The 15,847-nt window shown below is 40.4% G+C and overlaps 1 protein-coding gene across 11 annotated transcripts in view; it reads right to left on the bottom strand.

Moving 5' to 3' along the window:
- The window catches only part of LOC147034722 (myosin-10-like), a 242,334-nt gene that overhangs the window by 58,280 nt on the left and 168,207 nt on the right, over positions 1 to 15,847 (bottom strand). For all 11 annotated transcript variants that reach the window (XM_085887757.1, XM_085887728.1, XM_085887750.1 and 8 more), the window contains 7 exons: positions 14,979 to 15,048; positions 7,286 to 7,446; positions 5,341 to 5,449; positions 4,057 to 4,188; positions 3,198 to 3,404; positions 1,366 to 1,503; positions 445 to 568 (listed from right to left, as the gene is read on the bottom strand). In XM_085887757.1, the coding sequence (XP_085743883.1) occupies positions 445 to 568; positions 1,366 to 1,503; positions 3,198 to 3,404; positions 4,057 to 4,188; positions 5,341 to 5,449; positions 7,286 to 7,446; positions 14,979 to 15,048 (941 nt within the window). The remainder of the gene's footprint in view (positions 1 to 444; positions 569 to 1,365; positions 1,504 to 3,197; positions 3,405 to 4,056; positions 4,189 to 5,340; positions 5,450 to 7,285; positions 7,447 to 14,978; positions 15,049 to 15,847) is intronic.

The following is a 15,847-nucleotide window of genomic DNA, read 5'->3' on the forward strand; positions in this document are numbered from 1 at the left end:
ATCTTCATTCCATGAACAATCCGGTTGACATGGGTGGTCAGAATCAATGACAATCACACTTTGATTTCAACAACAACAACAACATGAACGTGTGCAAGCCTAGAAACTGAGATAACATGTATGCGCACGCGCGCACACATATATTATCTCCCTCATTCCAAGCAGGACCAAAAATGATAAATAAATCAACCAAGGCCTTGGAAACAACAAAGTGATCTCATATTTTCTGCAATCCTTGGGAGCGGTACTGGTATAAAGATATATCTCTTCTCCTGATATTAAGTCCATGCGGAAATGTTTCAAATTGGTGTTGCTTTCATTCAATCATACAAACAAAGCATCAATTTCCTGACAAGTCAAGTCAAACAGTAAAAATGTAAAATAAATAAAATGTTTTAAGTTCTGCTCCCCCCAAACAACTTCCATACTCATTACAAAGCGCACCCTCAAGATTAGCGATCACAGCTTCGTGCTTGTTTTTGGTCTTCATCAAGCTCTTAGCCCTCTCTTCTTCTTCTGCAAGGTGGGATGAATACTCTGCAATGCGCTCATCAAGCAGCTTCTTCTCCTGCATGAGATAGCACCATCACGTGTTAACTCATTGCCATGAGCATCATTATTTATAATCTTGCATGGCACATGACAAATCTGGATGAAATACCAGGATGCGCTTGCTAAATATGTTCATCTATGCATCCCTCCTCCCCCACCCTCCCAATCCGAAATGTATTTCTGGTGGAAAGCATATGCTGGAAATGAAAATAATCCAAAGTAAAAATGAGCATGGATTTGAATGTGAAAAACAAAAATGCCATGTCTTGCATTGAATAATTGTTTTCAGAGTGTTTATATGACATGCCAGTGGAGGATTTAAAGAAAACTGAATATTTCAATCATACTGAAAATAAAATTAGCTTTGATTCAACATTTTATAAGTTGACAAGTAATATGAAAATCAAACTGAAAAATGAAACAGCTTCTTTGACATCAGTCATGGTATTGGTCGGAAGGAGGAAGGAATGGAAAGAAATAACCTGCACAATTAGAATACAAGTTTGGAAACGAGGGAAAACAATCCGCCAATTTGTGGCGGCATGGCATTTCCATTTCATAACCGAACACAACAATTTGCTTCAGAAAACTTCAATGAACAGGTAAATGGTTGTTGGACTTCCTTTGCAATTACCCACCCCCCTTTCCCAAAATTCATCCTTGCTCCACTCATTTGGCTTCAGCTAGTCACCCACTGCGTTTCCCTTCAACCAGAAACAAAATTATTGCACAAATCCAAAACGATTTCACAAAATCAAATTGTACACATTTACCATCTATACTCATAAATTATGGTGGTTTGGCACACCCTACCTTGCCGAGTTTTGTGTTTTGGTCTTCCAGCATTATAACATCCTCTTCTATTTTCTTCAACTTGGCCTCTGTCGTCACCTTCTCTAACTGCAATTTCTGCCGTGCCGCCTCCTCCTCTTCCAACTGCTCCTCCAAATCCTGAAAAACGCAAACACAAACATTAAACACCTATTTTTACATTCAAAATCTAGGCTCATAAAAAAGCGAGGCGACAGAGGGTAACAAGAAAACGTACTGACAGTCGGACAGTTGGGTCCCACTTGGACACAAAGGGAATGAAGGAACAGGAAAATAGAAGGAAGACAGATAGAGATAGAGGTAGGGATAAAGAAAGACAAACTTGAAAAAAAATAGGATTGGGTTAGGTCGGGTTAATGGGAGTATAAAATATCGTAGGTAGGGATGTAAGATGATGTGAGATGGCAGTCCACCTCCTGCTTAAGTCCTGGAGGGAAGACTGATTTAATCGCTTGTGGAATAAAGATCCACAAATAGGAGAAAGGAAGAACAAAAGAGTGGATGTTGGTGGAAAGTCTAGATTTGGGGAGTGAAATTAGGAGGGTGTTACTGGAAGACCTGGGGAGGGCTCAGGGTGGGGCTGTGAAAGCAGAAAGAACTAGACCGAAAGAGAGACAGATTAAAAAAAAAAACAAAAAAAACAGGAGTCACCAACCTGTCTGCGATGAGAAAGCAACACACCTTGTGCATCAGCCTCATCATGTGAAATGCAAATAATATTGAGAGCTTTAGATGCTACAGAATCCAAGAGAGAGAGAGAGAGAGAGAGAGAGAGAGAGAGAGAGAGAGAGAGAGAGAGAGAGAGAGAGAGAGAGAGAGAGAGAGAGAGAGACAGAGACAGAGACAGAGACAGAGACAGAGACAGAGACAGAGACAGAGACAGAGACAGAGACAGAGACAGAGACAGAGACAGAGACAGAGACAGAGACAGAGACAGAGACAGAGACAGAGACAGAGACAGAGAGAGAGAGAGAGAGAGAGAGAGAGAGAGAGAGAGAGAGAGAGTAAGAGACAGACAGAGAGAGAGAGAGAGACAGACAGAGAGAGAGAGAGACAGAGACAGAGACAGAGACAGAGACAGAGACAGAGACAGAGACAGAGACAGAGACAGAGACAGAGACAGAGACAGAGACAGAGACAGAGACAGAGAGAGAGAGAGAGAGAGAGACATGGTGTTGGGTACCTAGCTCATAGAGGATAGCAGGACTCAATTCAGTTGTAAAGCTACTGACCATGGAAATATATGCATTTAACAATCCTTCTGCAGCATCAGGGTGAGATAGATTTGCCAGGATTGAAAGACTTTCCACGAAGGAGACCAGCATCTCATATCTCATGAATTTGCAGATCAGCACAGAGTGATGCAGCTGCTGCCTGACTGTCAGTGGGCTGCTTGCTGTCTGTCACAATGTGGAGGAGAGGGCTTTCCAGAACATCAGAGGCTATTTATGGAGAACATCTGACTGAGTTTATGCAGAGGAACAAGACTGGGTCCAAGATGTTGCTTTGGGGCAAGCCAGTCTCCACTGGGAAAGGAAGGGGAGAGGGTTCCATCAAAATTGTCTGCAGATATTTAATGTGTATTGAAAAATTGCATGTGAGGAGGGAGGGAAGGAGAAGGCAGGAAAAGACTGCAACATGTTGTTGGTGCATCATGAACAGTGAAAAGGTATCACCAGCTGATACAGTGAAAGTTCAGAATATCTGGATTTATTTACCTCTTACTGTTAGTTTATTTTGAAGTTGAACAAGAAAATTCTCAGGAATAGAGAAACTCACTAAAAAAAAAAATTCCATGACACAATTAGGCAAACCTGGACATTCTGTTGCATTCGCTTCTTCTCCTGAAGAAGCTCAGCAGCACGCTCTTCCTCTTCTTCCACACGTGCCTCTAACTCGTGCATCATTTCCTCCAGCTCCTGCTTCTTGGCAGCAAGGCGTGAACGCATCTCCTCTGCCTCAGCACAGAGCTCAGTCTCAGCTTGCAGCTGCTCTGCCAGCATCTGTTTCTCATCAACTAACTGTTGCACACAAATAAAGTATTATTTTGAAATGTACGAAAATTAAATAATATTGCTACATGATGGCAAATGAACCAATAAGGTTACAAAATGGATTTCTAAAAATTGTAGTGTTCACAAAATGTGACTTTCAAAATGACGTATAATTGCTAACGAGGCCTTTTGCGCATGTGCTGTATGTCCGTGTGTCGTTACACTTTTCTGCTCTTCGGGTACTTTTGACACGTCGTTGCGAGTGCAAAATTAAAGTGAAATAGTGTTTTTTTTTAACATAATTTTCAGCATTTAAAAGAAAGAGTGGCGATTTCAAAATGGTTCACCATAATTGTTGTTCCTGGATGCCCCTATGGTGAGCTAAGAAAGGTCTCCAATTATTTTGTTGTGCAGAGGTGCAGTGCTTTCTCTCAGGTACTTTTACAAGTATTTTCAGCTTCTTTGAGAAGATTTTTGAACCATTGTAGGTAACGATCCATATCCTGTACAGATAATATAATTATGGTGCCCCAAACACTACTGTTTCGAGGGGTTTCTGCACAAGCGCACCGGCAGATTACGTCATTTTGAAAGTTACGTATTGTTTAATAAAACAGTGTGGTGTGAAGACCAAAGCGTGACAAAATGCAATGGAGCAAGATATCACATTATTTTTTACCTGTGTATGTTTACATTCCAAGTCTGCAAAGTCCATTTCTGCCTTCACATGTCGTTCCTTCACCTTCTGAAGCTCCTCCTCTTTGGACTGCAGCTCCTCCTCCTGGCGAGTGACTTGTAGTAACGGCTTGACCTACCCGTTCATATTTCGCATAATGAGAGACAAAGACGCAATTGGGTGGAGATTACAGCAAAGGTTGTTCAGTACAAAGGCACAGGAATTGAGAAAAAGTAATAGTGCTCAGAAAGTAATTGACACAATAATAAAAAAGCAAGTTTGAAAAAGCCCCAAAAAGTTTAAAGGAAGCCACATACAGAAAAATAAAAACAAGAGACAACATGAGGAGAATGACAAGTCTTGAACAGTCAAACGCAACTCCATCATACAAGGTATAATGCACTAAAGGAGGAGGATGAGGAGATTGGGACCATACTCTGTGCAGAGCGTTGGTGCTGCTTCAGCAGTCTCCTTGGCTATTGGGCACAATCCTGGACGGGTCGCCACTCCGACACAGTATATCAGCATGCTGGCACTCATTTTGCCGACCTCAGAAGGATGACAGGCCGAGTTAACCCCACCTGGTATTAATTCAAAAGCTGAGCAGGATTTGAACTCAGGACCCTCGGATCCAAAGCCTGCCACCTTAACCATTAAGCCAACACCAGGCATTGGCGAGCCAGGCAGGAGGGATCTAATCGAATCTAATCTTCTACTTGTGGACAACTTTTGTTTATAAAAGGGATGTTGTATTACTTAAATCAGCTGAGCAGAAGCAGGTCAAGCAAGATAATGAGGCCAACCAGGTGAGTTTGATTGGTACTTTTGTAGTGAATGGCTGTGCACACGCGTGCTCACCATATTGCCTTTCTTGGCCAAAGCTAAGCTTAATGTTTAGTGTGCATATACGACGATGACAGCCCCCTAAGTTTTGCTCAGCTTCTCCTTGGTCTCGGCCTTGCGAATGGTACATTGTTCCGGATCGGCTGCTAACGAGGGTTTAAAGCATACAGACAATCATGAGCGGCCCATCGAGGATGAACTCTTAGCAATTAGGAATATGACATAAATATGGCTGGGGGGGGCAAACAAATCTATTGGGGGAGAGGGGGGGCAGAAGTATCCATTTAATTTAGACACCTCTAAACTTGAAGAAGACCAAGGCGTAAAAGTGAATAGGCCGAAGGGCCATGTGAAAAATACAGTTGAGCAACGAGTCCTAAACAGAGAGAGACCCCAGAGTAAAGTTGCTAGCTCCTCTTTTGCCAAAATATTGAACATTCACACCTTGGTGAACATTCTCCACCACTGCCAGTTTCGAAGCTTCAGATAAGCCGCACAGTTCCTCTGGATCACTTTGAGTGCACTCATCTGCTGTTGCTTACGGCCAAATGCTCTGCAAGGAAATGCACATTATAATTTATCAACACAAAGCAAAACGGGAATAAAACACCAACACAAATGCACATTCTTGAAAGCATAGAATATTTTTTAAATGGCATTGGCCTTTTTTGAACCCAGTGATGTAAGCTAACAATGGTATTCACTTACTCGAAATAATTTATACACTTCACCAAGAATGATTATTCTTAATGATGTTTGAGCGATTCAGGTTGTTTGCATTTATTCAGTGCTGCATACCAAAAACCAAATATATCACAATTACTCAAGGAGAAAACATTACTCTTTCCAATGTACACAAAATAAAACTGCAATTAAATAATTTAAAAGGCCTTTGAACTGATTCTATCTAAATTATAGGCATTTCTTTGTTCAGTGTATCAGTGACTGAGCTACACCTCAATAATGATGCAATGAGGAAAGAAAATTAATCTTAGAATGGTGCAAAGACAAATCCAAGGAACTTCCATATTTGTCTGATTGATTGTATGCTCAAAAGGTGATACAATTCAGAAACTAGAAACTAGAGATTTCACAGAACACCTTACCCGATGCGGTGTTTAAGTATATAATTATATTGAAATAAAAGAAAGATTTAAAGGACGTATAAAAAAATTAATTCCAGAAATTTACCGCCGTTGATGCAGTGTCTTTTCGCCACCTTGTCGAACACGTTACATTAGTTATTTGTGGCTGTTGTTTGTGTCCTTAATGACGTCCTTAAAAACAGTAAGTTTCCCATTTGGAATGATTTTAAATTTGTTTGATTTCCAGGCAGGCAGGCAGGCAGGCAGGCAGACAGATGAAAAAAAGCATCTCAATCCTCTCTGGGCACGTGCAATCGGGACGAATTCAGAGCCCAACTACTGCTAAACTACAGGTGTGTTTTCCGATTCGTGTTCAAAATATAACGTCGATTGAAATCAAGTTGTTCCTCAATCGTAAACGGACGTTTGGAGAGGCGGACGGACGGACAGACAGACAGACAGACAGACAGACAAGTGAACCGATTGCTTAACCCTGCTTTTCGCTTCACGTGTGCTGGGTGAAAACAGCCTACATTCATCCATTTTAATATAACATTATGACGACTCAGTAATGGAAACACTACTATGCAGAGCAATTGTTGGAATTCCAAAACCTCAGCACCACATCAGTCTGTCGTCCAGTCCAGTTTCAGCTCTTCACCTGTGGCATTCAAGACTCTCTCTTAACCTGGCTCAAAGATTTCTTCCAAGAAGGAAAACAGAATATCATTCTTGATGGATGGAAAGCTGGAGTCTGACAGCATGGCAATGGAATACAATACTCTGGAGAACTCTTGAATTTCCCATCATGTCAAATCATTCAACAACGACCATTCAACTGTCAGAGACCAAATAATGATGTCATATTTGCAACACGACATACTAAACCAGTAAAGGCTCACACCCTTTTCTCTCACACAAAGCTAGACAAGGTTCTAGGGCTTGATGCTTGATGCATAAGGTGCACGATTTGATGCATAAGGCAGGTTAGGAGTCCGTCATTATTTTAATTACCTCTTATCTGGTTTTTATCTCTTCTTTTTTCACTTTTCCATGCCAAGTTGCAAGCATTCATCTTGCAACATTCCTTCAACGTAGAGCTTACAACTGAGCTCTATTCCATTATTCCTTATTTTCTCCCCTCAGGAATCAGTGCTGTTCCAAAGATGTGGCTGTTTTTTTTTTTTACAGGATGTCACAATTGCAAACTCCTCCATGGCACACCCATAAGCCTAGTCTGTTGTTGAGAAGAAAATAAATAAATGAGGAAGTGATCAGAAAAGAAGATGGGGAAGAACACTTACTTCCTGGCCAGGAAACCACGGCAAGCTGCCTGGAAAAAGACTACAATGTCTGTTATCTTGAGGTCTCGTTCTTCCTCAAGATGAGCCAGCACACCTGCCCTAAAAAAGATCTTGCTCTGCCCAATTCGAGTCACATTTGGGTCCAACTCCAAGTCTTTGATCTGGAGAAGAAAACACCGATTGACATATAAAACCCCAGAAAACACCAAAATACCAATTATGAAGTACTGTACGAAGCCATCTGAGTACATGAAAACACGTGGCAGTGTAAACAAGAGTAGTATCAAATGTGGTGCATACCAGTGTAAATGGCATTGAACTGGAATAGTCTTTTCAAGAGCAATTCTAATTGTACATTGGATTCCGAAATACAGTAAACTCCTCCGTAGATACGAACGATGAGAGAAAGAGTGGGTGCAGTGGGGAATGTATGCTCCCCTCACCCCAATACTCATTTTTTGTGCATGCAAATCACTGCAAAATTACTTATTTTTAAAACAATGGCTACCTTCCATGGATGCGCAATGTAAAATTGAATAAACAAACTCATTTGTTCCAATAAATAGCACATCTTAAGTACCAGCCACATAAAATGATGTACCCCCTGAACCAATGTTGAAAGCATGAAAAAGAAATGTACAGAGCAGAGTCTGGTGTCAAATAAACAACACTTGAGCATGAGGTGATATTTCTATCTTCTATTACAAATCATTGATGGAAAATGTTTACAATGTGGCGATGCAATTTTACAGATCTGAGCTTGATAGAGGATTCGTCAAACATTGGGTACACATGATCAATGTGAAAGACTTCATGTTTTATTACATCCCGAAAAAGAGTCTGTTGCAAAGTTAGCAAAATAGGCGTGTGAAAATATTAACTGTTCACATGACTAACATGCCTCCAAGTACAATAAAAGCAAGTTGAACTGGGAGGGCACTCGATAGAGCACATACCTCCACCACACATTGCCCGATTCACGAGAACATATCGGGCCTAATACATTTTTAAAATATCATGCTGTACAGTACCATAACGTTTTTGGCCCTATTTCTCAATGATGAAGAACCACTTTGAAAAATAAATAATTCTCGTATCCGGATCTGGATCTTCACCAAAATCAAATCAATTCTTCCTTGTCACACGCCCAAACTGTCCACCAAGTTTCATCAAAATCCGTCTTCAACTTTGAGGTATCGTGCTATATATAATTTGGGGCCAGATCTCTCAATGGTGAAGAATCACTTAAAAATTCTCGTAGTGGGATCCGAATCGTCATTACCAAAATCTAATCAGTCCTTCCTTGTCACACACCCAACCTGTCCACCAAAATTTCATTAGAATCCGTCCACAACTTTTTGAGATATCCTGTACACAAACAGATAAACAGACAGGGGTGAAAACATAACCTCCTTCCACCTTTGGTGGTGAAGATAAAAATATCTCCCTCATCTCATGTCTATTTTAACTTTTCTCAGAAAAGAATAGTCAAACATGCCGTGTAGCATGACTCCTAACAGGTTAATAGCTCTTTTTTTTTTCTTTTTTTGTATACCTTGTCGAGGCTCGTGTGAGAGCTAACACGCAACGCACCGCAAGGAGGCATGAGACAAGAGGGGTGGGAGCGGGAAGGACAAAACAGTGGGGAACAGAGACATTAGGAGATTTGTGGAAGGGAAAGGGATGGGGGCAGGGAACATGGGGAATACAAGATGGACTTTCAGGAAGGAAAGCAGGGAATTTGAAGGAGGATTATCGGGGGTAGAAAAGATTGACGATTTGGATGGGGGATGAGGACCTCCATCCATTGTTGGGAGAGCAGAAGCAACATATCCAGGGTAGAGTGACCTGGTCTGAAACCAAATTGATGATCGGAAATCAGACAATTGGAGAACAGGAAGGATTTAATGTCTGAAACGATGATGGATTCCATAACCTTGCTGATGATTGGGAGAAGGCTGATTGGTCTGTAGTTGCAGGGATCTGTTTTTGCACCTTTTTATGCAGGGCAGTAATGTTTGCTGATTTCCAAGCAGATGGAAGATGACCTTGAGCAAATGAGAGGGTGAATAGAACAGAGAGAGGGTGAGCAAGAGCAGAAGAGCAGGTTTTTAGGACACGTGGGCTGATGCCGTCTGGGCCGGTTGCAGAATCTGAGTTGAGGTTTGACAGCAAGCTCTCCACCTTGTCAGGAGAAAAGGACACAGAGTCCAGGGACAGTTGGGTGTGACTGGGTAAGGTGGGTAGAGAAAGCGATGGGTTTTAGACACAAGATTTAGCTGCAAACACCGAGTTTAGGCATTCAGCCTTTTCACGTGCGGTATCAGCAGTGCGGCCATTTGGGGTAAGGGAGGGGATGGAGGGGGAACATACACCAGAAACAGATTTGATTAGATGCCACCAGGAATTTGAGGAGGGAGAGAGATTTGAAAGTTCAGACTTAAGCTTGGAAAGATGTTGTTTTCTGACTCTCCTGAGGGTAGATACACACTTGTTCCAAGCTTTATGGAAGGAACTGAGATTACCCTCAGTTTGGTTTGCTTTCCATGAGGCAAAGGCAAGTTGTTTCAGGACAACTACCTCACCACAAGCTTCAGTGAACTATGGGTGGGAGGCAGGATAGGACAACTGAAGACGAGAGGGGATAAATCTGTGCATGAGGGAGAGCAAGTTTTTTGAAAGAATTCCCAGTACGACTTGATGTTGGAGAAAGTAGCGATAGGAGACCAGTCTATAAGTTTGATGGCTGCTTGGAGACCCTGCCAGTGAGCTTGAGTGAAATGCAAGACTTGACGGCGGTGAGGTGGTCTTACCCTTAACAGTGAAGAAATGACATTTGGATGTAATCCAACAAGGAACAGTTTGCAAGCTCAACTCAGGTTGACGGGGCAGAGGGAATCCACTCAGCGCTGATAATAGAAAGTGAGCCAAAAACACGTCCATGGTTTGATTCATTTCCCAAGGTGTGGAGAAGGAAGGGGAGTGGGGTGGGGTGAGGGGGATTGGCATTATGACAAAAAGCTTCTAAAGCTTTTAGGCTATCACTATGGGTAGTAGTTTAACATCTGACAGATCTACATCTTTCGCAGACTGCCATTAAATCGGAAGTGCATTTTAACTTGTATATAAATATGTATCAGACACAATGATACTGAGGTGGCACATCTACCTTGAACTCGTTGATCTGTGTTAGATTCTGGACCAGACTACAAAACTGTTGGAATGGTGTTTCACAAAAGTGTCTTTTGCAAGGAGAAGGTGGGGTTATCACCAGCACCCTGGCCAAATTCCAAATTCTTGCCATGATTGACTGCTGGGAAGGCAATGGCACACCTCCCAGCATAATCCTTGCCACAAATCCCTCTGAGAAACGCTGCACACATGATGAAATGTCCTGCCTGCGAAACACCAATCCGAGGGTTTTATCGTCAGGTCATGAAGTGAACTCGAACCAGACAGCTCAAAGGAAAGCGATCTACCTTTGTCCCATCCTGTGGGATATATGTAGAATTTTTCCACATTTCACTCCACCTTGAGTCAGGGTGTCACACAGGTCCATCAAGTTGCCCACAAATAAATGAAAAGAAAGAAACTCATTGCTTTTTAAAATTTCTGTTCCAACCAAGATTTTAAAATGCAGGAAATGTCAATGGATTTGAAACCCAAATGCACAATTGCATAAATTCAGAAACATTGTAAATGAGTTGATAACTCTTAAATAATCAGGCAGGTATCCAAACATACGCATTGCCCCCAGTGTATGAAGTTTGAGATTCCGGTATTCATCCAAACAGGAATGATAGATAATACAATAGTCCATCTTCTTATTAACACTGGCATTGGCAGCCGACTGATTTGTCAGCACAATTAAATAATGTCCCAACCACTTTTCAATATTTATTCAACATGAACCACCTGCTCAAGCAAGTCACGGACAAATAGCTTGGAGCATTTTGACAGGCTATGAAGAGAACAATGTTCACTCCAAAAACACGATTGAGACCAACAGTATTGTACTTCGTCCACTTGCATTGCATGTCCATCCCCAGATAGTGAGGAGCTAAGCCTGGCTGCTCCACTTGTGGTCAGCCAAATCACGCTCTCATCCTCACAGTTTATTACCTCCACCACAGAGTATGAAGGAGGTTATGTTTTTACTCCTTTCTGTATGTTTGTCTGTCTGTTTGTGTTCAGGATATCTCAAAAAGTTGTGGACGGATCCGGATGAAATTTTGTGGAAAGGACGAACCGATTATATTTTGGTGAAGATGTGGATACGGATGTGACAACTAGAATTTTAAAAGCGATTCTTCACCATTGAGAGATCGGGCCAAAAACGACATAGGACTGAAAAGCATGATATTTCAAAAATGTATTGGGCCCGATATGTTCTCGTGGATCAGGCATTGCGTGGCAGAGGTATGCGCTCCATCGAGTGGCCTTCTAGTTTTGATTAATTTTTACGCCATCACGTGTTTTAGTTTTAATAGCCATGGCTAGCACTGCAAACTACAATGGAAAAAGGATCATCCTCAGCCAAGAACAAGATGTGCAAGTGCTGAAGAAGCTGGACTTACCTCAAATATGAGAAAAAGAAGAAGATTGTGCATGTAGATCTGAAGCATCTAGTCAGTCATACATTTGCCTCTAAGGCAGTTATTGTCAATCAAACATCATATATATATATATATATATATATATATATATATATATATATATATATATATATATATATATATATATATACACAACACTCATTATAACCACTCACTGACTGATATTAATGTTCGGTACCTTCCGAGTGACGAAGAAAGCTTAAATTTGTGGTGCCGACGGATATAGAAGCCCATACCTATTTACAGCCGTTTTTCCCTGCTGAGCAGGGGTTAGCTTTTTGCGGGCTCCATGCAATCATGGTTCCCTTCTTGGGGCAATGTTTTATGGCCGGATGCCCTTCCTGACACCAACGCTGGTCGCCTCTTATGACACACAGGGATATGATACACTGGGGCATACACCGGGACCAGTACACTGGTACTCATTTCATCGAACTTGGAAGATGACAGGCCGAGTCAACCCCCTGGTGTTAATTCAGTGGAGAACGGGGCTCAAACTCAGGACCCTAGGATCCCAAGCCAGCCACCCTAACCACTAAGCCAACACCAGGCTATATAGAAGCCCATACATAGGGGGAGAAAAAATCACAGAACCGTCGGAAAGCGTCCGTAAATGAAAATATCCAAAAATAAGTGAAGCCTTACTCACTATAAGTGTGCTCAAAAAAAAAAAAATCTTTACTCAAAAATGTCCTTACTCAAAAATAAGTGTGCTCACTGCAGGTGAGTGACCCCAAACAAGGGGATAATGGGAGGTCATGCTGCAACTGGTCCTATTTATTACGTACCTACATATGAAGGACGGTTCGTTATTACTTACAATGTGTCACCATACCCCACTAGTATCAATATATCTCTCTCAACTATGTCAAAATCACACGTTTATCAGGCTGTTCACCCAATAAGTCAGTGAAAAAAAAACTAAAATCCCTTTTTATTTCCATGGATTCACTATCTTTTTCAATTTACTTATAAATGCAATTAAGGTTTTGGGTACATAAAAATGTTAGAACTTGATGTTTAAAAAAAACAAAAAATCCCTTCCCTGTGATGAAAGGACATCTGTTATCTCGGGATAGTTTTGCTTGGATACATCATACAAAGGTATCCTAAAATATGGACGACTGCACTTCACTTTATAATGGCCGCCAGGGGGCACTTCAGAGCAAGTGTGGGGGAACGGCAAAAATCTCAAGTGATAAAAGACAACACGCATCAATGTTTCAGTGACAAACCTTTTTTGTTTTTCAGATTATATATATATATATATATATATATATATATATATATATATATATATATATATATATATATATATATATATATATATATACATAATCTGTGCAGCATCTGTCATGTGTTGTGTGTTGTGTTGTGTGTTGTGTTGTGTGTCACTGAACTCCCTCAAAGTTTTGTAAAATTATACCAAACTTCTGGGCTGCACTGAGCACTCCCATGTATATGTCCAAAGGGATTCTTTTTTTTTTAAGTTAAATTTTTTTATATTTTTATTTTTTATTTAAATCTTCAATTTAAATTGCTTAAAAAATGTAATTAATCATGAATGCTACAATTAAATTTGTAAAATAAAAGTTTGAATTCTGCTTGGTGTAAATCATGACAACACGGCAGCTCACATACTTATCCTCAGTTTAAAAAAAGCCTGTCTCTCTCTATCACGACATGTGGTGAGGTGTTTTGAATTGCACAGTGGGAGTTGTTTTGAATGATGTGGAGGTGAGGTGTTCTTAACATGGCCATTACGTGGTGGTGAGGTGTTCTTAATAACATGGCAGTTACGTGGCGGAATTTTAAATAATCTATACATATAAAAACGAAAAGCACGGTGACGCGGTGAAGCCGCAAGTATGTCTGGGAAGCCTTGAAGACTATATGCCTATTAATCACGTCCTGTTTGAACGTTAATTCCTTAAGACCCCTAAAGACCCCCAAAGACCCAAAAGACCCAAAAGACCCCAAAAGACGCAGATAATCCAAAAGTCCCAAGGACTCAAAAGACCCCAAGGACCCAGAAGTCACCAAGGACCCCAAAGACCCAAAAAGGCACCGAAGACCCCAAAGACCCAAAAGTCCCTGAAGACCCAAAAGATGCTAAAGTCACAAAAGACCCTGAAGACCCAAAAGTCCCTGAAGACCCAAAAGACCCATAAGACCTCAACACCATTTAGACCCCTTACACTCTTCAGACAGATTAGACAGCTTAGACCCTTGACCATTTTATCACAAATAAATTTCAAATAAATACAATATCACCAATATTACAAAGAAATTTGTAGAAAAGGAATGTTTGCACTGTGATTGGTGTAAATCATGCTAACACAGCAAATCTGTGACATCAATCTCTGCAACGACGTGTGGAGAGGTGAGCTTAACGAGCCGATCCACACTAGTACACATTACATACAGTATATGTCTCTCTCTATCTTTCTCTGGGTCTGTTACTTATGCACGCCCACATCTTTAAAGCTCCAAACCCCATACGGGGGGTATAGATACAACTTTATGTGGTACATGACATGGGTGGGCTATGTGACCGTGGCCTCAGAGGCCGTTTTGAGGCCACAAATTGAGGCCAAAGTGACCAATATAGTTCTTTTTGGCAAACGGGATGACCAATTGGTTTCAAATTGAAAATGCCAGATTTTTGGAGTGCAACACAATTAACCGTTTTAAAGTCCATGAAACAATTGAAATTGATCAATTAACTTAAACTTTTCCGGTCAGTGGGGACAGGTACTTTTGCTAGTACAAAATAACTATTGCAATCATAAAGCTATCATTTTAAATACAAGTGAAAAAATAACTATTTCCAGAGGCCCTGCATTAAGCAGTGCTAAAATGGGATGGTAAAGGATATTAACATGAAATATTATGAGCCACAAATAATGCAAACGCTGAAAGGTAAATCTTATTTGAAGGAAAATTGAGCTGCTTGGACACACAAGTGTGTACAAGTATTCACACAGAACATGATTTTACCAATCACAAATTAATTTAGGACATACGAGAAATCAAACAGTGGCAATGTTAAAAACACCAATAAATTATTTTCTTACCATAAGCTCACAAGCTCGCTTTCCATCCATAAAGCCTTTGGGAATAGCATTCGGAGTGAGAATTTCATACCTAAGATGAACAGAAAATAGATCAAAAACTTTCTTCTACTTCACAAACCTACAAAACAAAATTTACAAAAGTCAGTCAAAACAACCAAACAAACAAGCAAAACAGCCACTTTGTGGACATAATAAGGTGTGTTCCATGATACTTGTATATTTAAAATATTCTACTTAAAAATGTATAAAACCGTATCACAGGACCAACAGTTTCATGAGTATTATACTGTTTTCAAATAGTAATGACTCGACAGATTCTTTACACATTGATCTAAGGTTCATGGTAATGCTTGTACATAAATCACCCGCATGACCAATATATCAGTGTACTTTTCCATTAACTACAAGGATATTGGTAGACAATAGACAAGTACTGCATAAAGCATTGGCATATGAATCTGGGTAGCCTCACAACATGAGCAAGGATGCAGATAACAACACCAAATAGGTGAACCCATGTACACATTCAAGTAAAGTCTTTTTCCCATTTTTGGAAACTTTTTTAAAAGTTCAATCTTTCCAAAAGTAAAATATTGTTTTTTTAGGATTTACAAAAACAATGGCCGACTATTTTCAGGATGACAGGTAGAATGCAATGCAAAATCCACACAATGATGTTTAAGAATAAAACACCAAATTTAACAAGATGAAAATATCAGTGAAAGTAATACACAAGAAATAAAAAAAATTAAAAAAAAACGATAAAAGAGAACATATGGAACATGCAAAAAGAGGAAAACAAAAAAAAAAACAAAATCGAAAGAAATAGTTGTTTGTATTGCATACTAATGGTTATCTGACAAGCCAAA

The sequence above is a fragment of the Eptatretus burgeri genome, chromosome 1 (genome assembly GCF_056783735.1).
Source record: "Eptatretus burgeri isolate ZD-2024b chromosome 1, Ebu_testis_v1, whole genome shotgun sequence".
Taxonomy (NCBI): Eukaryota; Metazoa; Chordata; class Myxini; order Myxiniformes; family Myxinidae; genus Eptatretus; species Eptatretus burgeri.